This window comes from Perca flavescens, chromosome 5, assembly GCF_004354835.1.
Source record: "Perca flavescens isolate YP-PL-M2 chromosome 5, PFLA_1.0, whole genome shotgun sequence".
NCBI classification, from domain to species: domain Eukaryota; kingdom Metazoa; phylum Chordata; class Actinopteri; order Perciformes; family Percidae; genus Perca; species Perca flavescens.
This window is the reverse complement of record NC_041335.1, coordinates 23,615,813-23,643,520: the sequence shown is the minus strand read 5'-3', so window position 1 is coordinate 23,643,520 and position 27,708 is coordinate 23,615,813. Positions and strand designations below refer to the sequence as shown.

General features: G+C 40.4%; 3 protein-coding genes across 4 annotated transcripts in view; 2 read left to right on the top strand and 1 right to left on the bottom strand.

Moving 5' to 3' along the window:
- Window positions 1-2,912, bottom strand: part of hsd17b4 (hydroxysteroid (17-beta) dehydrogenase 4) — a 28,081-nt gene extending 25,169 nt beyond the window's left edge. The window contains exon 1 of the mRNA XM_028577893.1: window positions 2,741-2,912. Coding sequence (XP_028433694.1) covers window positions 2,741-2,792 — 52 coding nt within the window. The 5' untranslated portion in view covers window positions 2,793-2,912. The remainder of the gene's footprint in view (window positions 1-2,740) is intronic.
- Window positions 2,913-4,248: 1,336 nt separating this feature from the next.
- Window positions 4,249-16,658, top strand: prr16 (proline rich 16). Of its 2 annotated transcripts, XR_003692591.1 has the most exons (3): window positions 4,249-5,053; window positions 8,646-9,724; window positions 14,911-16,658. XR_003692591.1 is itself a non-coding variant. In XM_028578497.1 (2 exons), exons 1-2 carry the CDS (start codon window positions 4,919-4,921, stop codon window positions 9,513-9,515), a joined length of 1,005 nt encoding a protein of 334 aa, XP_028434298.1. In that variant the 5' UTR covers window positions 4,249-4,918; the 3' UTR covers window positions 9,516-9,881. The 2 variants fall into 2 exon arrangements, 1 of the variants encoding a protein (XP_028434298.1); XM_028578497.1 differs by lacking the exon at window positions 14,911-16,658 and having other exon boundaries at window positions 8,646-9,881.
- Window positions 16,659-21,990: 5,332 nt separating this feature from the next.
- On the top strand, window positions 21,991-26,833 carry LOC114555569 (sesquipedalian-1). The gene is made up of 3 exons (XM_028578056.1): window positions 21,991-22,428; window positions 22,922-23,035; window positions 23,888-26,833. The coding sequence occupies exon 3, from the start codon at window positions 23,919-23,921 to the stop codon at window positions 24,822-24,824; it is 906 nt and encodes a 301-aa protein (XP_028433857.1). The 5' UTR covers window positions 21,991-22,428; window positions 22,922-23,035; window positions 23,888-23,918; the 3' UTR covers window positions 24,825-26,833.
- Window positions 26,834-27,708: the final 875 nt, after the last annotated feature.

Genomic DNA, 27,708 nt, shown 5'->3' with positions numbered 1-27,708 from the left:
GTGCCCTTTCACACACTTGCGTTGCATGTACTTTGCTCCCTGTGTTCCTGACAAAAAGATTAAATAAGCAGCCTATGTTGCTAGTCAAATACATGCAGAACAAGTTGTAAATGAGTACTAATGCATGTGTTAAAGGTAGGGACACACCCCAGCAAACATTGGTCCGACGGCAACGTTGTGTCCCTGGCCAAAAATAGTTGCGGTAGGACGGCATAAATCGGTAAAAAGATGTTACACAGAACATTTCCTAAAAATGCATTCAGATACATTTGTACATGTCAACAGTTCTGTGGGGTTGCATGTATAATTGTTATTTTTACTTTTAGCTACGTGTACTTCAACATATACCATGTTGTGAATCAGTTGTAAGTGGACGTCCACTAAGTGACGTCCTTTACACGTGCATTTATAGTCCATCATGCCCCTCTATGAAATCAATTGTGATAAAGCTGCGCTAAACTCTTGCATGGTTAATACTGCAATAATTAATTTAATTCGCCAAGTTTTTAAAAGGTTGTGAAGACGTCCACTGACGTCCTTTACACGTCTAGGCTCCAAGGCTGTGGATAGTCGTCCACTGACGTCTTTTACACGTCTAGTCAAGCAAAACAGAAAAAGAAACACGATTTGTATACAAAGTACATTTACTTTATGTTGTTTAAATAAATTATAATTATACAGTGCCCAGTGTGGTTAAGTGATTGCAAAGCCACTGCATTTTAGTCATTATTTCAACCTGTATTCTTTGTTTGTTTGTTTTTAAATGAATGTATGCATACATGTAAAACATAAATATATCCGGTCACCATTTATGTCGGAGTTGGATGTAGTCATTGACATATATAAAATGTAATTGCCATTGACAGGGAAACTGCTGCCAAGATGTAGTAACAAAAGATCTCGCGATATTACAAAATCCCGCGATGGGATAGATTATCTCGCGAGATGTTAACGCGTTCTCCCCATAGACTCCGGAGCCAGTAACTTGAACGTTGAACAACCACGAAGAGAGGAGGAATTGAGTTGTATCGATAATATTATTAAAAATCTACTGTTGGGTAAGTACATTTTGTATTATTAGATTAACGTGCTTGAGTTTTACTTGTTTGATATGAATGAACCGAAAGAAATGATGCCCACATTGTCAACTGAAATGTACTGAGTTTGGCTAAAATTAGCTAGCTAGCAAACGTTAGTAGGCTAAAAGTTACTTTGAACTTATACAACGGTATACCATAGTATAAAGTATGTTTAATGTTACAGTCAAAGTTGTGAAAGTGTATGTTTTAACATTGCATGCAATTGCTACGCTGCACTGTACTGTTAATCGTGATTTTTTTTTTTTTTACTTTATTTGGTTATTTTTTCTAAGGTGAAGTAATCCTACATTTATTTTCATAAAATGGGTTAGGGATATTGATTTTAGCTTTTTCTAACTTTTCATTCATGAAACTGGTGCAAAATCTTGTTTCATTTATTTTTTTTAATTTAGTTATAGGACCATAAAAACATTTAGACAATAATTCAATGTAATATTTTTCCTACTGTTTTTTTTTTTTTTATTATTGTAATATTCTCTTCCCTCAGATGCTGTGAAGAGGTGGAGCCCAAATTCAACTGAATCAGAAATTGATGCGGCTATGGTGGAACACTTGAAACATGCTCCAGGAAGAGCTGGGGGTGTGGTTATAACAAATAACTTTTCTGGTGTAAATGATGTTGCAAAAAGATGCTACACAAAGGGAGATATTTGTGACAGTGTTATTGAACTGAACTAAATTAACGGAATTGAGCTAAAACTGAATTTGTTTTGTAATGAACACGTTTTTCCTGTTTCCCGGGTGAATCTGTATTGTATAAACCGTAAAATAAATAAATGTGATTTGGAATTTTGTGGCTTTTTAGTTCATCCCGTTATCTTTATGATCATTTGTAATGAACTACTAAAATGAAAATAAGAACAGTTTATTTTACAGTGTCCTTGTTACATGTAATTACTGTAATAACTATAAATTATGCATAATTACATGTAACAAACCTTAACCCTATATTCAGATGCAATTAATTATATTAAGAACTTAAATGTATAAGTAAAGTGTTGTTTGATCTACACGTGATTATAACGTGTTATAGACGTTCAGGTATGACTGGACCGATTTTGGACCTTTTTAGAACCTTTGTCAAGTTTAGATGTGTAAACGTCAAGATCGCCGTTCACGATTTAACACAATGGGTGTATGATTGTTTAATATGCAGGCTTATAGCCTACACTTATGGAGAAACACACCTTATAAACATCCAGAAGAAGACTAATTCTGACGTCCAGGAACGCGCAAAAAAGACGTGGAATTCACGGCCAAGTGACGTCAAAGACGTCGGTTCAACTTTCATTTTGGAACTATTTTTCAACCATGACGGGACGTCTCGGACGGACGTCTTTTCAACGGTCATTAAACGTTCAAATGTTTGCTGGGACTGGTCTAAAATGGTTTGTTTATCTTTACCTTTTTCGCCAGTGTTAGCATTTAAGATGTCGATTTTAACTGCCGGGCAGCGAATACAACAGAAATAAAGACTCATGCACAAGCTGTTTTAATAATCTGGCTCACATACTTAATACTAAATCTCTGCAAATGGCAGGTTTGCGTTCGTGGCTAACGTTACAAAACAGCACAGTTACAGTTAACAGCAATGGCAGTCTAGTTAACGTTCAGTTATGTTTGAACGACGATTTAGTTACCTCCTCCAGCGCCGGTGACAAGCACGACTCTTCCCTCGAATGACAAAGACATCCTTGTGAGTTAATTAATATCTATTTCTGAACACTCACAGCACAGCGGCTACAAGAGCAACACAGAGTCAGAGACAGCAGGATGAGGGTGAACTCATAGGGTGAACTTTGACAACTTCCACTTCCGCAATTACGAGGGCGCAGTCTCACAAGTGACCAATCAGAAACCAGGATTATCTTGTTTTCACCACTGTTAATTTTACACATGCTGTATGCTTTCATATTATAGTTTAGTACTTAAGAAATCAGTTTATTTATGTTAACTGGGAAAAAATCCCATCAACTGTTTTATGAGCTTTCATCATCAACGAACAACAAATGTAAAAACAAATGTAAAAAATACAAAAGAAAACTGAATTTGACCTTATTATAGCACTTTTTACCATCTTTGCAACAAGATTAGGAAATAATTACATAAATGTTACACCAATTACACCATGATGACGATGATGATGATGGAGGGGGAAGTGGTGGTGATGATGATTGCAAGTGTAGTTTCCACTCTGCCGGTAACATACAGTAATAAACTAATTATGTTATATTAAAATATTAAAGTTAACTTGATATTTATTTTAAGTGCTTTAATATGTCTGGTCAACATGATAGATAGGCCTACCAACATGTAGACATCAGTAGCCTACATGTCTACACAAGTGTTTGACTAAACTTATGTTTGTATTTGTTATCTTAAACTTTTTATATTTTCACTCTTTATATGTGCCCTCTCCCCACTTTATTGCAACTGCTGCACAGCAATTTCTCCCGGCATAAATAAAGTTTTACCTAATCTTATATACAATGTTTGATACATTATGGCTTTAGTACTATTTTCGATTGTTTCCTGTTTTTTTCTTGCTTGTGTAGGCCTACGTATAACTCCCATTTTATTTCTTTTACCCAGATGTCTGTATTTTGTTATAATATTGTTATTGACCTTTCGCATTTATATATTTATATTATCAATCACTTTGTAGCCTTTGTTTGCAAAAGTGAATGAATAGTTTATTACAGTAGCATATACAGTACATTTCTTTGGACTACCCTTTTGGTGAATGACACTTATTTTAAAAGTATTCGTTCATTCTTCAGGATAATATTGTGTTGAACATTGTGTTGTAGTATTGTGTGTGTTAGCACGTTCTTGTTATGACTGACAGGGTGTTCAGGGTTTAGTTATTGACATTTTTTTAAGTAAACTTTGTTTAAGCATCATCCAGGCTGTGGGAGGAGCAGTGGCAATTCTCATTCATTGGTACGGACATTATTACAAGTAGTGGGGATGGAATTAAGTTATTTCAACACAAAAAACACAACCGTTCAGGTCTTGAATCTAATAACTGAGACCTCTTCAACCTAACAGCAGCCGTGCAGAGAGAGAGAGAGAGAGAGAGAGAGAGAGAGAGAGAGAGAGAGAGAGCATCCTCTGCGCCCGGACGTTGGTTGCTTAGACTCTCCAAGGATGCTGCGATGGAGACAGGATGAAACTGACGGGGTGTTTTTCGGAGGAAAGTGCCTCTGGGGTGTCGTTACCTGGCGGCTTTCCAGGGTGTCTCGTTACCAGAAGCGTATATTTGAGGAACAAGAAGGAGTGTATTACCATTTTGTCGATGCCTGAGGATTATGGACCATTACAGTAACGACCGGCAGTGTAACGGTTTGGATAACTGCCTGTGTACTCTTTCTTCCTCTTCGTGTCCTTCTCTTTATCAACTAGGCGAAAGCCAGCACATTTTCATTGCATTCGTGTTGGACGTTTTCTCACAAAATGTTGAATTTAGCGCTCTCTCGACGTGAAGGATATTCGTGGCACGCCGTTTTTTTGTGTTGGACATGAAGGTGTGAGGGGCAGTAACCTGTGGACGGGCGCCGTTTCGCAGACAGTATGATACAATATTTTGACATAACCTTTATTTTTTTTGTGTTACGCTCTATTGCGCATGCCTAGCGGTAGGCTATATACAGAACGCTGCCCGACACCACTTCGCTCTGTCCTGGCCGTGATGTAGGAGCAAAAGTGAAGGGAGCAGCGGAGGACTAAATAAAAATGCGTTGGCAAAGTGGCAGCGTGGCAACCAAAGGATTTTACTTTAGATCCTTCACAAAATAAATTGTGCCATAAACTGAAGGATGTCAGGGTCACCTAATGCAGAGGCTGAAGGAGTAGTCTCCAAAGTAAAAGTGAAAAAGGAGATCAAGACAATCGTGGAGAATTTGGAAACCATCCTGGGAGACCTCAAGGATGTGGCCAAAGAGCTGAAAGAGGTAAATCAACAGGAAACAGCATACAACGCCTTTCTTATAAGCAGCCCACCATGTGTTGTGTTATATCTAGGCTTGGTTTGAGGATGCTGTTTCCAGGCATCCCTGTCTGAGAGGAGATGGGAGATTGACGTCCACCTCACTGGGGCCTGAAAAAAGGCTATGGTACACACACACAGACACACACACACACACACACACACACACACACACACACACACACACACACACACATACAGACATGCTCCTCCCCCTGCTCACTAATGTATGTGATCATTATCTCCAATATGAAAGACATTTGGCCCAGGAGGGTGTGTGGTGTGAAATGACAGGACAGCTTCTTCGCCCTGACTCACAGTCAGTGAGAAAAATGTCATTAATATTTAATGGACAAGTTGGTTTAATCAGGAAGGCGCTTTTGCATTGCATTTCATCATCTTAATGCTGACTGTTGTTTGCTGCGAATTATCTCCTCCCAAATAATAGAGCAGTTGTCTTATCTTTTCACTTTTCATCTCTCTATCTCTCGTGGTGGCTCTCTCTTTTTTTTATCTTCATCTTTCGTTGTCTTTTGTTATCTTTCATCGAATGTCTGTTTTTATCGCAGCCACTCAATCCTTTCTCCATCTCTTGTTGTCTGCCCTCTCTCTTCTTCTCTCTACATAATTATTGTTGTTAAAAATCAAAATTGTCAGAGCTGTCTGATTGGCAATTTAAATATGAGTAAAGCAGAGACGGGAGGGGTCTTTGAAGGATTCAGGGATTATATGAAGATGTACAGCAAGTTGTTCTCAAAACAGAGTTATGATTTTCTCATTTTGTATTCATGTGTTATAAGGCTTGCATTAAAATCAGTGTTTCCTTTACTGCCAGTCACTGCATCCCATGCTGCCAACCCAGTTGTAATAACCTGCAGACTTACCTGCTTTCAAGTTTACATTCTTCTATCGGCCACACACCAGGCGTCCATCCTGCTGTGCTGAACCTCTCACCCTAACATGACAGGCTGTCATTTTAATAAAACCCTATTGCATAGAGCCTCTGGTTCCTACATTATGGATGGGTAGTCGACACAGCATCTGTCTCCTTCTGCCTCTCTGCTCCCCTTACTCTGTTTTCACAACTTGAGCTGAATTGGACTTCTTTTGTGTTTTTCAGCAGTTTACAGTGTTTCACAGTAGGTGCCAGAGATAAATAAATGAGAACAAGAAGGCATTGTGATCAGTCTATTGTGATTTTTGTGTGTGATGCACCCTCTTTCTTTTTCTTTCGTTGGTTTTATCTTTGCTTGCAGGAAATTGTGTAAAGGATCAGTTATTCTGACATCGCACACACTAAACACATACCTCAAGGGGGTGTTACTATCAAAGCCAGTGTTTGGGGTATAATCCATTTGAAATGCAGTTATCCGTTATAACTCACAGACAGGGCTGGAGCCGAGCCTGGCTCTGAGGAGGGACCCTGCCCAGATGCTTGGCACCGCCACAGAAGCTGCCTGGCCTACAGCAGGGGCTGCACACTAGGATACTGGTATTACCTCTTGTGCGTGTCCCAACAAATTATCCATTTAAAGACTGCATGGAGAGTTTAGCTCCATTGCCCTCTCTGCCCCAGCTCTCTATCTTTCTCTTTATCTCTCCATCTCAGTCACTCTTTCTCGCTCTCTGTTTATCTCCTCACCACTCTCTTCATTTCCCTCTCAGCCTCTTCTTAAGCCGCTGTTTGGACATGCATTTCAAACCCTTAGATGATAGCACTGGTGTTTTACAGTGGGCTAATGTACTGGGTACTCTGAGATGAGCATTGCTTATTTAGAAAATGAACATAAGCACACTTAAACATGTTCAGTTCAATTTATTTATGTGGAATCACTGAGTGCTGAATCCTCAATATTGAGGCAGTCAGTCATAAAATGTCAAAATGCACTTCATTCCTGGGCATTGAAGCAATATTAACTCCACAAAGGGAAGAGAATCAGGACAAAACACACCTCCAAAGGGAATGTTTTTGGAAAGACTTGTCAAAGTGTGGACAAAATGTGAAGAACATGGACATTTTTATTATTGAATATCAGTTGTTAGTTCCCAGAAGAGTTTAGCACCATGTATATTCTGTTTGTTAAACTGCCTTTTTTAAATGTACGCCCTATACCAATGGCTCCTTGGGCAATGTTTATTAAGTGTCAATGCAATTTCAATCCTTCCAGGCATTGCCTTAGCACTACAGACATGAATTTTTGGGAGAATAACTATATCCATGGATGTGCCCATACTGCAAATGTTTGCTTTAACTCAGAAAAAAATTGTGCTGCTGCATCCTTACAACTATTTCCATTCTATTGCTTGTTGCCTTTAGAGTGCTATCAAACCAAATTTCTGCTCCAACAGGGCTTAAATATTTCCATATGCAGGCTATGGAAACACATTTCCTCTTGGAGGACAAAGAAAGCATCTTTGGATCTAAATATCTACTGTATACGCGGGTCCGGAAACAAAATCTTATATTCATTTCTAGTGCTCTGAGCAGAGCATTTCTGCCAGAGCATTTCTTTATTACAATTTTTTTTATTGTCCATCCTTTACAGCCATGGTCTGCATTGTACAGTTCAAGTTTGCAAATTCATTTAAATATTTAAATAGTTCTCTGTTTGGCCCTATTTCTTCCCAAAAAATATTTACTGGGCTATGCCACAGTGCATTTCTTATTTATCCTTTTCCACCCTGGCACACTGTGCACATCATTGCATCACAGCTGATAGAGAGTTTGCTCTTCTTACTGTGTTGCTTGCAGTGTGGATTTCTGGTGATTTTGCATACTGTATACTGTATACTTTTTGAAAAGTACATATTTATTTCTTCTTATTCCTGTCATACTAAGGTTGGTTTCTTGTAATTCATTTATGCCATGATGAATTGTTTCTCGTGCTGTTGTTACGAAATATGGCACTTTTCTTAGTAGAAATGGATGTTACCTCTTAAGAGCATTTGATTCAGTGTGATATTAATTTACTCTCTTTCTGGTTGGTTCTTTGCAGTAATGTAAAGATTCTTATCAATCTCTGACTTGCTCACTTGCAGCAGAATATTACAAGCATGTGTGCTGATTTTTCCCAACAGGAGTCTATTGATTTTCCATATCTGTCTCCTTCTGTCTTCTATTTGTTATATCCATGTGTTTGTCTGGGTCCTCTTCACTTTTTTTGCTATACACAGAGGATGTCTGTTTTCATTCATTCCTTAAATTAGTTTTGTATTATAAATGACAGTTTTTGTGTCTTGAGTTACAGGATATGGTTGGTATTGTTACTTCTCTCAGTTCTGATGAAGCATGGGATTGTTGTAGTTTATCACTTAAATCAGAGTCTGGCAGGCTCATGGCTGTTCCCATAAATTGTAATGATATTTATTTTTCTCCCTGGCGTGGTTGTTATAGAGCTATTTAAAGCAATCTTCAGTCTCATTAGTCAATGTCTCCTTTACTTCAATGAGGTTTTCAATTAATTAATTAATTAAGAACTTGATAAGATCAAGACATGAGCATTGTTATCGCTCCTGACCTCAGCTGTCTCAGTGACATTTCCTCCTCTTGTCACCAGGTTGTTCATGACATTGACACCCTGACTTGTGACCTGCAGCTGGAGGAAGATGGACTGACAGACAGCTCGAAGACAGACACGCTCAACTCCAGTTCAAGTTCCACCACTACCACTACCACAGCTTCCAGCCTGGAGAAGATGAAGCTCTTTCCTGATGACTGCATGTTCAGACCACCTGCGCTCATCGACCCGGTCCCTGTCAACCCTCTTGCACTCCTGACTGTACTCAAGAAACCCCGTCCTCCCCTACCGCCACCCAGACTTACCCCTCTGAGAGCCGAGGATCACAACATTAAGAATCTGCCTCATCCGACATTAGTGTTATCAGGGAATGTATCCAAGGCTACCCCGTCTCTAATGAGGAATGGCGGGGGTTTTCCATTGAAACCAAACAGGGATTTATTCTCCTCCACGCCGTGTTTCATTTCTAATGACAGTGGAGTCCCTGAGTCGGGTCTTGTTCCCACATTACCCAGGCCCATGCCCCTTCTCCACCATGAAAAGAACAAATGCCCAAAAGCCACTGGCAGGGAGTCTCGTGAGAGGGAGCGTGTGCGTTTCAGTGAGAAGGTCCAGTACCACGGCTACTGCCCAGACTGTGACCTCCAATATGATGTGGATGACACAGAACTACACCTACAGGCTGAGCTGAACGACCTGCGGCTCAGCCCAGTGCATTGCTGCTCTTCCATCTCCCCTCCTCCTCCTCATGCTCTTCCACATGAACTAATGTTGGAAAATGGCAGCCTCTCGGTCAGCCACAGTTTCCAGCCGAAAGCAAACACACCCCCACCTTGTGTGCCTCCTCACCCCCCTTCCCATAAGCCCCAAAAAACAATCCTACGCAAATCAACCACTACCACGGTTTGACGCTGAACCCCCTTGTTGTGTCTAACTTAAACGTTCTTGAATCATTCATAGTGTTTTCTACTTTATGAGCGCTTTCTACTCCAATTAAACTTTGGATTATCCAAACAGAAAAAGGAAGAGTTGGGAAAAGGATGGATCAAGTAAGTGGAACAGAAAGGAATGCATCGCCATAGGCGCTGAGACGTACACAGAGAGATCAGGGAGAAGCGGTGAGTGTTTGTGCATGTATGAGTGTGTTTGTCAGGAAGAGAAAGGGAGGAAGAAAAAGAGCAATTGCATGTGTGCACTGATGCATATTTGTGAGTCTGCATACAAATGTATTTGTTTATGTCCTGTACAGTATATTCATGTGTGTGTGTATATTTGTGGGTGCATGGCTAGGCATACAGTATGTGTGCAGAGCGTGATTTTTGTTGGCAGTGTGCATTGACTGAAAAATGTACAGTGACTTTGAACATTTCACAAAAGATTGCTGACAACACTAAAACTAAATTGTTTCTGTGTCTATCTGGAAGGTCTTGGTACTAACGAGTCTCAAACTCAGAAAGTTCTTTCAGAGAAGGGCTCTAATTAATTCATGTCCTTCTGGATGAAACAAGAAAACCCGCTTCCGTCATATTTCATCCAAAGCCCTAAAGATCTTCCCAAAAAGTGACACTTCCACAAGTAACTTTCCACAACACACACATATACATAAATGAAGGCTGTTATAGGATGCACCATTACATTAAAGTTGTTGCAGACAGGTACTGGCATCTATACCTCCACACAAGCCTGCCAAGATGAACAGTTAGGGCTGAGAAATACTGCGTTTGTTTCCTTCATCACCTCTTGTGTCTCCAATTCCCATTATGCTGACGTGTCAGACTGTAGGCGTACATGACAAGAGAGTGACATGGTGGGCTGGTGACGAGAGAGAAGTGTTAGATGACAAAACTGCCATTTTGATTTGTTTCTACTGATAGCCTTATAGCAATTTCTAATTGAAAAATCTTGTATATCGTTGTCTAATATAAATAACTCAACTCCCATTTGTGTAGATCCCCACTATCACTCACTGTGATATCAGTCTGAGACTGAGTGGACAGGAAGCTAATCAATTCTGTTCCTGAGTAGAAAGTATCAGCCAGGAAAATGCTGGACTTTAGTTCCTTAAGGGAATATAAATCAGCAGTAATATCACCATCATCGTCTATGAGCATTCAGTATTCTACACTTTTATTAAGCATATTAATATTAAGCATATTTAATGAAGCCTGTGTTCCCTGTGTGTGTGAAAACTAAGTGTGCATTCAGCTGAAATCACAAATACATCTGGAATCATTTTCCAATCAATTGTCGATAAATATTTTACCATGTCGGTGCACACGTCTTTGTGTGTGCATAGGTGTGTGTATAAGCACATGTCAGTTTGGCAGACTTGGGTAGACAGCATAGCCTGGAGTTGAATGAGAAAAGGAGCACCTTACTCCCAGCAATGCCCTTAATTAGCAGGATTAGACTCCAAGAGATAACAGTACTGTCTCAGACAACCTTTGGACCAACATTAGCCCCAGTACAGCTCTAAACTGCTGCTGCACATATTGGTTATGATAAACAGAGAAAGAGAGAGAGAGAGAGAAAGACAGAGAGAGAGAGAGAAAGACAGAGAGAGAGAGAGAAAGACACAGAGAGAGAGAGAGAGTGTGCTAACAAAAGTAAGTAAGAAAAGGGACTGAAAGGTTAAAGGGTTGTGGGGGAAGTTGTGTGTGTTTATGGGGCAGGATGTTAACACAGTTAAAACACTACATTTATTATAGATATATCATATATACTGTATGTGTGTGTGTGTGTGTGTGTGTGTGTGTGTGTGTGTGTGTGTGTGTGTGTGTGTGTGTGTGTGTATCTGTGCTTTGGGTTGTGAGGGTAGGAAGCCTGGAGGTTAAGACTGAGAAAAGTAGGGTATGAAATAGCGCACACTGATGAGTAAATCCAATGCACAACCTCGCTGGCCTTACAAATCTAAAATCGGCATCTGGATTAGAGATCAGTGGATGATATTCAGCCATTAGAAAAACAGAAAGAGTAGGAGTGGGTGGGTGGGGGGGGAAGGGGGGCACAGAGGGACAGAGAGAGCGTGACAGAGAGAAAAAGAAAAGATAGCATGTGTGAAAGGGAGAGGCAGAATGGGAGACTGTAAAAGAGAAACAGTAATGCGGCGGAGGCTGACTGTTTGGGCTGTATTGTGTTTGCTACTATGTAAGATTGATGTGGATGCATGTTTGTCCTCAAGATGATTGCTTTTCACTGTATTTACCTTGGAATAATGGATCTTAATGAGTCCTGCAGCAGTGCGCGCACACACACACACACACACACACACACACACACACACACACACACACACACACACACACACACACATATATACACACACACATTCAGGTTGAACAGAGCAGTGTGCCAGTATCATCAGCTCATAAGGGCTTTTGCTACTGTTGCACTGCCTTACTAGTTAATGCACTGTTCAATTGACACAGTGACCTTGGCATTGTATGATTAAAGTAACACACGGTACAGAATAGTATAGGCATCTGCCTTTTTTCTTTTTCCCTGTGAGAGTTTCTTTTGTCTTTTTTCACCATTAGATTCACTTTCCAGTGTTTGGGGAAATAGAGTTAAACATAATAATCCTATTTTTTATATTTAAACATCACTGTCCTCCCAACTACTGTAATGTTTCTCAGTTTTTATTTAAGTTTTCAATCAAAAGAATTTACTCCTGACTGAGTTTTTCCACTAAATTAAATCTGCTGTCTGTGAGATTAAATGGATTGCATTTTGTTGACCAGTCACCCAAACACTAAAGCAAAAACACATTGCACAGGCTACAACTCAGGGATGAGAAGCAAAGTTGTTTGAAAAGCCTTGGCAACAAATGTTGATGTACTTATGCACTTTCTAAACTATTACAGTGACTGTCCAAATTTCCCTTTCCAACTCACAGGAGTGCTTTTTATTAGCTTAGACTATTGACATTGGTGGATATTGATGCAGTGTTACTAGGCCTGGGTATCGTTTTTTTCAGAAATGTATACAATTCCTGAACTTCAGTACCAGTACCAATCAAAGTACTCTTTTTTTCTTACAATATATAATGCCAAGTCATATCCTGTCATAGCTCACTTTTAATCTCCCCTATATTTTTACTAACATGCTGTCAACATGTATTTTAAATTACATATTGACGTCATTATTTTACATGATTCATTTTAAACATTTACCAGCCTCATATTTATGGAGAGGGCAGAAAGAATACTGTACATGTGCATGCATTAATGGCATCCACAATGGGAAGTGGGAGAAACTATTTTACATTTGCACTGGCTGACCAGCTCTTGCTGCAAAAAATGGGGCCCTCATGTTTGGATTCCTCATTCATTGTTACATTACATTAATACATTCATGACTTGTTATGAGATTGTTCCTGTAACACAGAAACCAGTGCTCCGCTGACCATGGATGTAGGAGTTTTTCACTGTTTTTGTAATGTAATGGCCATCTGAGCTCCAGTGCTCCAGGCTTGAGGATGAAGTTGTAATGGGCAGGGAGGAGGTGGATCTTCACCGCCTCCATCATGAGTCAGGACTGACTCAACTGCACTGACCTACTCCCTACAGCTCATAGCTCTAGTTCAAAGCCCACCTCTCTCTTTCTCTCTCTCTCTCTTTCTTTCTCTCTCCTTGACTCACTCTCTCTCTCACTCTTTCTTCATTTCTTTCTTCCTCTCCCCTTGGATGATGCTTCACTCCCACTTGGCAGCAGCTGTATGCATAATTTCCCTGCACACATGTATCTCTATATATATGTGGGTGGGGCATCTATTATGAAAAAAATATCTGACACTTTGTACAGCAAACACCTTTGGCAACATTTCCATTTTTAATCAAAAAGTTCACAGACTTTTTCTTTTTCAGAGCTGCAGCAGCCTCTGCATCCTTCACTTCTTACCTTGAATTACAAACGACCCTCTAGAGATGAAAGCATCTTCTCCTGGTTGTTATGCCTCTGCTAATAAATGATTGTGTACAGAAGATTCTCAATTTAAAGGTTGTGTGTTTTCCCCACGTCCTGCTGACTTCACCCATAATAAATAAATAAATCTAATAGAGCTGAATGGTTGCATTGTTATAGTCACATTTGTAAATGTAAACCTGTTACTGTGATTTGTTGTCTTCTAACACAATAGTCTAATGAGTGCTTATATTTCTTCTAACTGCGTTGTCTTCATCTCGTTTTCCAACCTGGCAAGTGCACAGTGCATACAACTCAATAAATGTGTCAGAGTGAGACACACATTTTGCATGTGAATATTAATTAGCTGTTGTTTCTCTGTCTGATTGTTAGTGGTGATAGTCTGCCAAGAGAGACAGTTATCTATTTGCTCATCCCCAATCTGCATGCATCATTTACTTAGATTTTTGTTTCCCTCAATAGACTTTCATTATGATCATTGAAAATGAAAATGTTATGACGAAAACATTAAACAAAATGAAAGCTGAATAACGTGTAATGTTGCGTGCCAGAGGCATTTCGTCTGTAATGGAGCTACTATAAGCAAAGTTCATTAGAATACAAAATAGACATGACCTACATTGCCAAATATCAGAGCATTCAGAAGTAAATCTGGTGCACATGGGGCATGGATTCTGGCTCGTCTTGGTGCTTCTTTATCCGTGGAAACTGAGTGGGCTTGTGTATGTGTTCTTGTCAAAATGTGTGTGCACACTCACATGAATACATTTTAATGGTAAATAGATACTTGCGCATGTGTTTAAATGTGTATGAGAGTGCAAAAAAGGCATGCATGAGAACATGCAGCCATGTGTGTGAGAAAGTGTCAAAGGACTTGAGATGGTTCAGTGCAACACAGAAAGCTTTGGGGTTGAAGCAAACTTAATTTGAGGATTTCACGCTGCTTTGGAGATTGTTAAAAGTTAGATGCATCAGCTGCACCTTACTCAGGGGAGGTACACAATATCTCAACAACAGGATAAGATTTGTAAGAGCCACAATGATCCAGATGGGGTCCTCTGCTCAATGAACCATTCCACACTTGACTAAGAAACGCTGGGGAAAAATGGCAACTATTTAAGGAAAAGCAAGAGGTTAGGTGATTGTCTTTTCACAAGAGGGAAGGCTTTTTAATCCATGGAGGACATTGTGCCAGACGCTTTAGTCCTATTAACTTTGATGACTTGTGTCTGTGTCTGGGGGCTTGTGTGTGGGCAATGATACCTTGGTATATTTTTATTTTGCTCTGCAAGAAGCGGCTGTTGGTGCTGTGACTGTCAAGTGGCTCTCCTCTGTGCAGTCAGATATTCACACTAATGTGTTTCCTCTTTTTCCTCTGCAGGGCCATACGAGTGGAAGGGATGCTTGTTTCATACCCTGGTTGATCAGGGGGCGGGAGGAGCCAGAGCTGAGGCCAAGCATCAACCTTTTTTTTCTTTTTTTCATATATCACTAATGGCTCTCAATCACAAGGAGATCATCTAGACAAATTCATACTTTTACTTTTGAGCACTGAACAACCTCCAGGCACAGTTGTTCCAGGGCAAAATGCTGCTGTGAAACTGGGGAAATAGGGAGAGCAGTCACTTTATGTACATGTAAGCGTATACAGATCGATGGATTCATAGTTGTGGAGGTGATATTTTTCGTACATAGAAATAGTTGAATTAAAGATTAGAATGCTGCTGAAACCCTATCATCAAAAGTAAAGAGGCAAGTTTAGATGAAGAGGTACAACATGGGGTCAAATGATGCCAGTATTTGATTGATGTCTACACAGACTTTTGCTGTGTGCATACTCAGATGGAAATCAATAGCTCCACTCAACCGATGGAATTTGCTTTTAAGAATTGTAATTGTTTGTGTCTGGAGAGCCCGACAAGTCTGCCTGTGAGCAAAACACTGCTGGACTGCAGATAAGGACAACATATTATTTTGTCAGCATGTGACATATGCTCAATCATAGACAGGTTTGGAAAGGGCGGAAATGAATGAAGATGTGGTCACTGCTCTGTGTCCAGACATTATCTATTGTCCATTGTACATCATAATCTATGTGCTCAACTTGTGCCATGACAAAATAAGAGATACAGTATAGTGCCATAGTTACAGCTTTAAAGGAACCTTGAAGAAGTAATAATTTGCATCAAATTTTCTTTGTATACAAAAATACATGTACATATTTGATATCTATATATTTCAGGCATTTTTCTACTGAGACTTTAACATTTAAAGAGATAATATTTTTGATATTGTGTTGGATGACTGAAGGTACTTTGATGAAAGCTGACATTCCCCCGAAGTACGTGTTTTTCAGCAGGGCATAGCAGGATGAGTTATTTATATATAGCAACGGGATGGTGTTTGTATGGATGAAAAAACAAGTGCTTCATTAATATCACTTCAAGAAACTTTACAGAAGGGGCTGTATTGTGAGAAAGGTGGAGAAGATTAATGGCGTTAACCAAATACCTAGTTGTGCTTTATCAGACAGGAGGCATGGGGCTGAATGAATGAAAGCATGACTGACTCTTCACTTTGTCCTGCCATCACTGTGTTTTTCTATGCATTTCTGTGGAGAGGCTGTCTGTTGGTGGGTCCAACATGCAGGGTGCTCTGCTCTCCATAACACAGAGTTAAGAAGTAGTCTTTCACATTTACTCATATGATGTCCATCAGGTTATTTCTGCAGCCACTATAAACCTGACAAATGTCCTGTTTATCACATTTCTTAGGCCAATGACATACTTAATAATTAAATAATAATAAAAGTGTATTCATATAGCCAGAAGATTATGAAATACAAACTGAAAAATAAAGAGAATAAAAGGGAAGAATAGGAAACTCATTTTCATAGGCCATTTTTGAATAATACAATTGTGGGAAACACTGGAGAGCAACAACACAGCCTCTCTCCATATTCAGACTGGAGGCACCACAAATAAACTCCACCTCTTTGTTCTCACTGGACACAGAGACTGAATTCATGATCAAACTCTGGATCAATCAAGAATCATTTTTAAAGATGATTGGAACGTCTCAAAAAGCTGTCGGTGATATTTTGTTGCGTGTCCACAAACTGTTGGAAAAAAAAACTTGTGAGAAGTAAACACTTTACACATAATGTTGGTGTGTCTGTGTGTATTTTATGGACTGAACAATAACTTCAAGTGCAGAAAGGGTTGATTTTATCTCTGTATTCTCTATTACATGTATAAGCTGTGTCGTTGCAAATTAATCTTGTAGAGTGTCAAGGCTCTGTGAACTGGGAGTCAAATAGAGGAAATTAAACCGGCTGCAAGAACATCACCCTTAATCAAAGTTACCAAAAAGCAGTATGAGCAAACGTTTCAGAAACAGAAATACATTAAATAGCACCAGCAGCTGCATCAGTTACTTGAAGATTAGTGTGATGAGATAGCAAGCAGGCTGTCTCCAGAAGATATTTTAATGAATTCATAGTGGCTTGTCATGGTCATATGCAGTATAATGCGGGGCAAAGCCAGCAGCTCAATACCTAAAATATGAAGGACAGGGTCACAAAAACAGGACAGCGGTGGCCCCTGGAGGACAGGCATTATCATTGACAATATTGTCAATGTAAGCAGTATAAACTTACAGTACTTACTCACTGAAGCTTATATTTGTAATTTAATGAATGTATTAGTGATATAGTCATATTATAAATGAACTAAATTGACAAATTATGAGCCAGTGGACCACTGGGCACAGACACTAGCAACTAGTTGTTAGCTAGCTAATCTGAGAACAGTCTGTTAACATGAATATTTGCAAGCCTCCACATTTGGTAGCTAATCTATGCATGATTCCATGGTAAACCAGAGTTATTGCATTAGTTGTGTTTTCCAGATTCTTGTCATTTATTATACATCTACCTTATATTTTCCAGTTTTCAGCTCAGCAATCTCGGTTTTGCATATTCTAAGATAGCCGTAAACCCCCATTTGGCTGCTACATTCCCAGTGTTAACAAACGCTAGCTAGTCTGTTAACATGAATATTTGGGAGCCTCCAAGCACAGACATCACACTTTAAATCCTACCTGTTGCCTTTCACCATCCACTAATTTAGCTGCTGTCGCATCCTTTGACATGCCATCTCCTTTTCCCTCTTTCTTTTTCTATTTTTAGCCCCCGACAGCTTTATTGCTTTATCCATAATTTTCCATAGACAACAACTCACTACTCGTAGGCCTACCTGCTCACTCAGCACTCACGGCGCTCACGATGCCCCCAAATTCTATGATGGAATCTTAGCCTGTTAGTCTTCTAAAATATGATATAACATTGAGGAAATGCAGAAATGATTTAGAAACGCACAACAGCAGCTATATATAGAAAATACCCACAAAATTATTTTTTTACCATCGCTTTTACCGCGCCCCTTTGCGCCACAAATAGCATTTACCTACTTCTTGCGCCACTGAGGCCGAGCATAGAGAATTGTACAATACAGAAACGCATTTCTTACGGTTGGGGTGTATCGCCAGGAGGGAGTCAGTCAGGGTTTTGGGGGCGGTTTGGAAAGTGGGGGAATGTCTTCTTGACAAAGTCTCTAATATTGAAAAAACGAAAGAGATGTGACTTTGGCAAACCATAAAGTGAAGAGAGCTCAAAATATGCCACTCATATGGACGCAAATATGCCATCCTTGTAGGCTATAGGTCCTTGACACTGACGATGCCATTACTGTGCCATTCCCTAAATCCCAGGTCTGAACTTGAGGGTGTAAAGACATGTTTTTTAAGCTGTGCGGTCAAGACGGAAGGGCCCTGTAAGCCAAAGTTTTTCCTAACCTGACTCCAGATCTTAAGCGAGATGGATACAATCGGTCATGCGCCCACCGATGTTGAGGGCAAAGGGAGTTGGGAGCAGAGGACCGACTGCAGTTGCTCATCCAGTATAAGAGTTTTTGCAAGTTAGCTGCCCAGTAATATCGTCTGAAGTTAGGGAGTGCCAGCCTTGTTATACATATCTCTTAGAACTGGCGCGAGGAGAGCGGAAAATGTTTTGTAATACTCTACAGTGAAGCCATCCTGCCCTGCGGATTTACCGCTCGGTAGCGAGTTAACGGCTCCTTGAACCTCGGCAGTGGTTATAAGACCAACCAAGTCATTTGCAGAAACAGCGTCTATTTGGGAGAAGGTTATAATCATTAAGCGAGTCGTCTGCAAAGGGAGGGCAGTCGGAGGTATAAAGTTCAGCATAGAATTTGGCAAATATTTCATTAATGTTGACGGGATCAGTGTGGATCTTGCCTGAGTTGACTCTAATGGCAGGAATTAGCCGTGAGGTTGCTTCAGCTCTGGCCTGATGAGCCAGAAGCTTCCCAGCTTTATCCCCCGACTCAAAAAAGTGCTGTCTAGATTTGAGCAGACGAAGCTTGGATCTGTTCGTAGATAAGAGGTCAAAGTCTGCTTGCAACCTAAGACGTTCTCTGTAAAGGTTAGGGTCTGGGCCGGCCGCGTGTTTGTCATCGATGTCCTTAATTTTCCGTAGTCAGTCCGCCGTTCGGGACATTTAGACTCTTTTTAAATTGGAGACAAAAGAGATAAACTGGCCTCTGATATAAACTTTCAAAGCCTCCCATAGTACGCCTCTGTTTGTGTCCGGAGTGTAGGAATTGCTTATAGTGATCCTCCGCTAGTGGAAAGGAGCTTAACCTCCACTGCTTAAAGGGGTTGGATTGAGCGCGAAAGTAGAGATCAAGGGAGGTTGCTGCGTGATCTGCTATTACGATGGTATTTTGCAGGTTTAACCTTAACTCTAAAGTGCTGTTGTTGCTTGGAACTATTTTGGCGCTATCAAACTAATTCCAATTTGCTTTAGTAAGCACATTTGTTTTTACTATACCTTAAGTATGCACTGTGCAGCAGTCTTAGGGGAGAATTCATCAAAATATAATCAAAATCAATATCACAACATACTCTTTGGGGGCCTGAGCATGTGCCAAGTAGGCTTATTCAATAATCCATCCATGATGAAATATAAAGGAGACTCCAGAAAACACATTTGTGTCGTTCTATATCTGTTGAAGCCTTATTTGGTTTCAGTGATGAAATTTAATACAACCACATTTGTTTTATGTGTTTAATTAGGGCCCGAGCGCCGACAGAGGCGAAGGCCCTATTGAAACTGAAGGAATTATTATTATTTTCCCGTCAAATGAATTGGCTTTTTGAGGGGCTTAATATATTCAAAAACTCACCAAATTTGGCGGTCGCATCAAGTGTGGTGAAAATTTACGTATTTTAAGGGTTTCGGGAATAGGCGCACAAAAATGGCTCACTAGCGCCCCCTAGAAAGTTAAGAAAATTGAGCCCCTGCAGTGCGTTTAACGTAGACTCACGAAACTTGGTACACATATGTAACATGTGAAGATGTATAAAAAACTTCATTAGAGCCATACCCTAAACCCAACAGGAAGTCTGCCATTTTGAATTAAATGTTCGAAATTAGTGTGATTTTGGCCATTTCCACATGTTGTACTTTAACGAACTCCTCCTAGAGATTTCATCCGATCAACTTCAAACTCGGTCTGTGCCTCTTAAGATGTTAAAGATGAAAAGTTGTTAAAAGAAAAACTTTTCGTCATAGGGCGTGGCCATGGCGGGGCGGCCATTTTGTGCGTTTTGCCGCCGAAACAGGAAGTGGCTGTAACTCGAGTGTACGTTGTCCGATTACCTTGAAACTTTTCAGGATTCATAAGAGTCCAACCCTGAGGACAAATATAGGCCGATATTTACTTAAAGTCATAGCGCCCCCTAGTGGCAACAGGAAGTAGGCCTAAAAGTCAAGGTGCTATACTTTAACGAACTCCTCCTAGAGATTTCATCCGATGGACTTCAAACTTTGTCAGTACCATCCCAACACCTTAACGATGAAAAGTTATTAAAAGAAAAACTTTTCGTCAGAGGGTGTGGGTGTGGCGTGGCGGCCATTTTGAGTGTTTAGCGATGAACAAAGAAGTTGTTGTAACTTGAGTGTACTTTGTCGTATCTCACCGCAATTTCTCACGATTGACAAGGGTCCAGGCCTGAGGACATCTACAGGCTAAAATTCAATTTTGGTCATAGCGCCCCCTGCTGGCAACATGAAATGCGCCTTATATGACAAACATCATCCGATTTACATGAAACTCAGAATGTGTGGTCTACATGTGATACTGAGCCGCCCCCTATAATATGACCACGCCCACTTACTCAAGCCACGCCCCCTTTCATAACATTTGAACCGTTTAAGGTATACCCTTGTGTGAGGTATCATTGAACTCAGCAGAGAGTTCCTTTTTAATTGGTGATGGTTTGGCCCGCCCCCTGTGATTAAGCCACGCCCCCCTTTATAACTAATGACCCAATTGATGTAAACCCTTGTGTGAAGTATCATTGAACTCAGCAGAGACTTCCTTCTTCATTGGTGATGGTTTGGCCCGCCCCCTGTGCTTAAGCCACGCCCCCCTTCATAAATGCTGACCCATCTAAGGTAGAGTCTTGTGTGAGGTATCATTTAACTCAGCAGAGACTTCCTTTTTTATTGGTGATGGTTCGACCCGCCCCCTATACTTTGGCCACGTACTCGGGGGAAGTTCCCTTTTCATTGTTGACGATTCGCGCCGTCTGAGTGCCGCGCAAATGCGCAGTCGCAAGGAGCGGCGTCCGCCGGTAACCCTGACGCGCGCAGAGGCGCAAGGGCCCGTCCATCGCTGCTCGCAGCTTTAATTATGTTTTGTGTTCATGTCTGAGTGTGTACTGTGTTTCACCTGGCTGGAAAACACATTTCCCCTTGGGGACAATAAAGTTTAAGTTGAGTATTTTTGCATGGTATTTGTTCTTGTAAGGGCTGGAGCTAATAGTTATTTTTCAATGATCTATTATTGCTTTGATTAACTGATAAATCATCAGAAAATAGTGAAAGATCCTCACAATTCCGAAAATATTCAGTTTACAATCACAAGACAAAGAAAAGCACATTTGAGAAATTGCAACAAATTGTCTATTTTGGCTTAGAAAATTATTAATATATCATGAATTTCCTGTATGTCAATCAATTAATCGTTTAAGCCAATGCATATTTTGCTGTAAGGTGTCTCTGTTATATTCCAGTCCTTGATCAATATCAGTATTAATCAATATCTACTTATCGGGAGTTTTAATCAGTTGGAAATCAAGTCAAATGTATGATGGACAAAGAAAACAATCAAGGTATATAATGTTGAATAGATGTCAAAAATGTCACAATCAGACATTTAATTGAGACGGAATAATGTTCACAATATTTATAATATTTTATTAAAGTGTTTAAAAATATAATATAATAATATATATTAAAAAAAACATATATGTAGGCTTTGCCAGACGAAGTATCCATGGTCGGGGTCCATACCATAATGCAGGTAAAGCCAGATCCGGTAGCAGCTGTCTAAATGCAATGCTAAATGCCAACTTTCCAAGGGCAAAGACGAGGTGCGCATGTTTTAAGTCACCGCTCATCCGGATGACGAGAGATTCACAGCAGGAAAGTTGTAATGACGATCCCGCCCAGTCTAATGCGAGTGGATAGTGTCATTCAAATGATCATAGACATAATTATGCCTATGCAAAGGATACCCAGGAGAAGGAGAAGGAGCAGGCCAACCTCCCCGTCGTCACCACAGTCTCCTTCCGTAGGTTATCCGTGGCACTATCCTCTCGCCATACTCGGTCGAGCTGTCCGCGCACCACACAACACGTGCCCCCTCCCGGTCGGTGACGTGCTCGGGAAGAAAACGGAAAGAAGAAGCGATAAAGGGGAAAATAAACAACGGGGGAGATTGTCTGCCTGAGGAGGTGTCTTCATCTGCAGGTAATAAAAAGCTAACTTAGATAGATAATACTGCCATACGCTGTGAGTTTAACTAACTGACAGTGTAAGTGCTAGCTAGTGCTCAGCTGGAAATGCTGACGCTAGATGCTCATTTGTATTCACTATGCGTTAGCTAGTTGACAAGAACAGACACTTTTCAGACAGTGTTCATTTATAGTTGTGTCCCTGTGATCTGAATTCCCGCAAAGTGCTGATGTGTCAAAAGCTTGTGACCAACCCCACTAGCCAACCAGCACCGATTTGAGACTGACTCATTCGTCCAAGCACGATTATGCTAGCAGAGGTGGAAAAAACAACTGTGTAGTAAAAAAATGTTAGCCTCTCATGTCTGAAACAAACTGGACGACGGACAGTCACTTGGCTGTCTTTTCCACTCGGACGAAACCAGTATCTCCACAGCGCTGCGGAGTAATGTAACTTACAGTTGTGGAGTGCAAATATAGAAGTGTGTAACGCCTTTTGTCTTTTACAGCCTTAATTTGGAGAGACCGAAAAAGACTAAACAAGATGGAGACATGTCAAGTGATTAGCTCCAGGTGTGATAGGAGGACAGTGGTGAATTTCAGCAGGATAAGAGTTTAAACACGTAAGTAAAAACGTACCTTACTTTAATAAATGACAGTATTTTGGTCCAGTCAAATTCAAAGTCTGCAGCAATAACAACAACACCAAATGTCAAAGCTACAAGACGAACAAAGTAGGTATTCTAAATAAGGGAATTAATGAAGTTACATCAGTGTCCAGCCTTACTTTAACTTCTTAACAGATTAAAATTGGATCAGTTGTTGTTGTTGTTTACACAAAGGGAAGGTCGGAGCCCTAGTTCATAGTTGAACATGTGATTAAAGCATATAATACAACAGTTTCTCCCTGTTGTAATAAGTCGGCCTACATTTGCAGTGGGTCAGGTCAAAGCTGTATTTCTCCTACGCTACACAATAGGTTTCCTGGGGCAGCACTATGCCTGAGGCTATATCTGTGCACCTTTAGTCTATGTCGTGCACCTGACGTGTATCTGTGAAAGTGAAAGAACAGTGTTTGCGCTGTAATGAGGGCTAGCAGAATGCCTCAGTGGGGTGGAGACCAGAAAATGTAGGTTGAAGTCTGATTAACAAACATCAGCCACTCTAAAGTTCCCAGCAGTAAAACACTTTTTGTTTTGACTTTGACCTCCTTTTAACAAGAGAAGAGCAAATAGACTAGTGCAAATAGACTAGACTAGTTGCCTTGTGAACATAAAACATCTCACATCCTTATTATTATATCATCATGTCAATAAACCACCAGTCATGTAGCACTGAGAGCTACAGTCAAGACAAGAGTTAGCAAAAAGAGCAGGTTTGTCTTTAATCTGCTGCAGACTGACTCTTGTGACATCCTTCAATATGGACTTATTTTAACTTTGGGGATGACCCTCTGTCTTTATAATGTCCTTTAGATAAATAAAGAATCTACTAAGGAAAAGAAGGATGAAGCTGAACGAACGCAGCGTGGCGCACTACGCCACCTGTGACTCCCCGCCAGACAAGACAGGCTTCCTGTTCAAAAAGGGTGAGCGCAACACAGCGTATCACCGCCGCTGGTTTGTGCTGAAGGGTAACATGCTCTTCTACTTTGAGGAGCGCGACAGCCGAGAGCCCATCGGCGTCATCGTCCTTGAAGGGTGCACCGTAGAGCTTTGCGAGTCAGCCGAGGAGTTTGCCTTTGCCATCAAGTTTGACTGCGCCAAAGCGCGGGTGTACAAGATGGCTGCTGAGAACCAAGCAGCCATGGAGTCATGGGTGAAAGCGTTGTCGAGGGCCAGCTTTGACTACATGAGGCTGGTGGTGAAGGAGCTGGAGAGGCAGCTGGAGGAGATCCAGGAGGCTGCAGGAGGTGGCTGTGTCGGGGCTGGAGTTGGAGGCCTGCAGGGCAGGCCTAAGTCGTCCTCCAGGCGAAACCAGGTGGTGGCACGCTCTAGGTCTGGAGCATCCTCTTCTATATCATCTTCATCTTCCATATCGTCATCATCAAGTGCCTCTCCCATGGCAGGCCCCTTGCCTACCCAAAAGAGCCTCCAGGATGAGGTGCAGCTCTTCTCTGATTGTTCCAAGGAGAACGGAGTTGCATGGAGTAAACCGCCAGCTGCCTTTGCTAACGGCTTTGTTGAGGGAGCGTCTTCCTGTGTGGCCTGGGAAGCGTGCGCAGACTCTGGGAATAACACTGTGATTGGTTATGGGGCTGATGGGATGAGGGCTCCACCAGTGCCACCCAGGAGAAGAGGAGCCTCTCTGGAAAGCCCCGTCTCCCCTGGCACTGGCTGCTTCTCCAAACTCCATGACTGGTACGGCAGAGAGGTGGAGGAACTGAGAGTGCAGTGGCTGCAGAGCCAGTGAAGTAATGGATTATCTCTCTTTTTTTTTTTTTTTTTTTTCTTTCCACATTTTTATCATTCCTTCCTTCCTGATCATTCTGCAGTGTTAAACCCTTTTGAACTCAACTTAACAGGGCACAAAACTTATTTGCAAATTGCAGTCTTATCACCTATCAAAAAAGACAAATACTGATTTTAAGAATGATTCCAGATCCTGTCTGGCACAGGGGAATCAATCTGTCTTCAGCATCAACACTATCCATTGTACAATCCAATACAAAATATGCTCTTTTCCACAGTTTTTTAATGTAATTTGCCATGGACAATTAAAATTAGTAGATAGAATTTAGAAAAGTATGTGCTATTATTATATTGCCAATATTCAGGATTATTTCTGCCTTTCTAGCTTCCAAATGTACTTGTGTAATTGGGGTCAGTTTTCTTTAAAATTGTAGCAACCTTGATCTAAACCACGTTTTTCTTCAGGTATACATGGAAACTTCGGTGTTAAGCATTTGAAAAATGGGATAAAATTAAATAAATAACTGCTAAAATCACCACCTTTTTTTCCTCAGGCTGGCAAGGGTGTTTTTGTTATATGCCAATGACATAAAGAAGGCCACATACTGTAAATAACGATTTGAACATTGCACAAAACAAATGCACATGGATCAGGTTGCTACTGTATAGTGACACGTTATCCACCGGAGTACAAAAGTGAATGTAACCGGAAGTCCTGCAGCTGAATGATTGATAAAAAAATGATAAAAAGCTGTTTAAGTACAGTTAAGGATGTTTTTATAATCTAATGTCAAGGGCACCAGGACAATTAACAGCATGTTTAAAAAGAAATTCCTGTAAACTCTGTATAAGAAGTGTTTGAGCAAAACTAGTCCAGTTTCTCCTCCCTACTCCCAGCGGGGTACATTCCACCCCAGAGACCCTTGTGGTTGCCAAGGTCAGAACATCCTGTTGCCAGTGTCTGGGGACCACGGTGGGAGCTGGATGTCTCGCTCAGAGCAACACGCTGGTATTTTTAGCCCTTGCTAGCCAGCAGCCAGATGATGCTGTGTCACAAGAGTGCTTGTCACTTAGTTTTCTTTTGACCCTTCTTGAACTTACAGGACTTTAACACTTGTCATTGTAATTCTGTGACAATTTCATATCATACAATCAAGTCAACTTAATTTCATCATACTGTTTGTTTGTTACAGCTGATTAACGTGAATGTTATGAGTGTAACTGTTAAAGCCTATACTTTATTTAAACATCTTTCCTCCTGGTTTGTATATTAATATTTTACTCTTCCATGTTGGAAATTAATACCAGCAGTCTGCAAAACAGGCATTTTAAAACATTTACTTTTATAATTCTATATCCAATCACATAGCCGTTTTTGTTATGTGCCTTATGTTATATTTATTAACTGTTATTGCACTTGCAGTCACTACCATACTTTCTTTCTTTCTTTCTTTCTTTCTTTCTTTGCTAAGGCTCATGTTGTTGCAGTCACTTTTTGACAATGGCTCTGTTTCTTTAGTCTGCATCATTGCGCAGCACCATCATTCCTGTTATACTCTTGGCTTGTACAGTGTGGATTGTGTGGTTGTTGTTTTTTTCAAACAGCTGCATCAGGGCGGTATAGTAAGCATTAACTAAAATTATTGTTGTACCAATTTTATTAACTCCAGAAGAGCATTACTGTAATTACAGATGACAAGTCTGTTTTTCTAACAATAATATTTAAAGGAAAATGTGATTGTGTCAAATCAACCATATAAATGATCATCTTTATTCAAGAGTGCCAAATGTGGAATGCAACATAAATGCACAATTATTAAATTGTCATGTTTTTCTTTTTCAATTGACTTCCACGATTGTAGTACACATTTTCATGTTATAGTACACTATATGAGTATTATTTAAAATGACCAATAATATTGAACATATTGTCCTGACATTGTACCCTAAAAAGATGATTGTTAAAAGCATTTGTTGTAAACCATTCAATAAACAGTGTCATTAATGTTATGTTGTGAACAGTTTTCTGTGATCATATCTGCTGATCTGAGCCATTGAGTTTAGTTTTCTTTATAATAAAGTATTAGCAAGACATTTTTAGTCAACAGTATGGCCGCTTTAGGCATTAGATGTTTTCTTCTTTCATTATTACAGTCCTTGCAGTATGGTTGGTAGTAGTAGAAGTATTCAAATATTTTACTCAAGTAAAAGGAGTTATGCTACACAGTAGAATACTCTGTTGCAAGTAAAAGTCATGCATTCAAAATCTTACTTAAAGCTATAGTGCGTAGTTTCTGTCGCCCCCATGAGGAATTCTATGTAGTGACAACAACACTATCAACGCATCCATAAGATACAAGCCTTCTGTGATCGCTCGCGCCCCCACCCCCTTGTGGAGTAAAAAGTACAATATGTTCCTCTTAAATGTAGTGAAATATTATAAGTTCAAAATAGCATAAAATACTCGAATAAAGTACCTCAAAATTGTACTTAAGTACAGTACTTAAGGAAATGTAGGCTACTTAAAATTCCACCACTGATGGGTCCCCTGAATGTATGCTTGCTGGCCTCATGCTCACCCATAGGCGGAGTTTGACATTCGAGCCAGGGGGCAAAAAAAAAAAAAAAAAACTCATTGTAGCAACTGACACCTGGGGAACACAGCACGAGCACATATGGACAAAACAAACATGCTAAATAAACATATGTTTATTTTTTGAAGCAGATTTGAAATTACATTGTAACAATTTAAAACCTCGAGCTCAATTTAGTTAAAAAGAAGTCCATAACACATATAATTCTTGAGCGACAGATGCAAAAAATCCACAACAATCTCTGTCCCCACAGGGCAGGCACAGACACAGCCGCTCTGCTGCTGCGCAGGC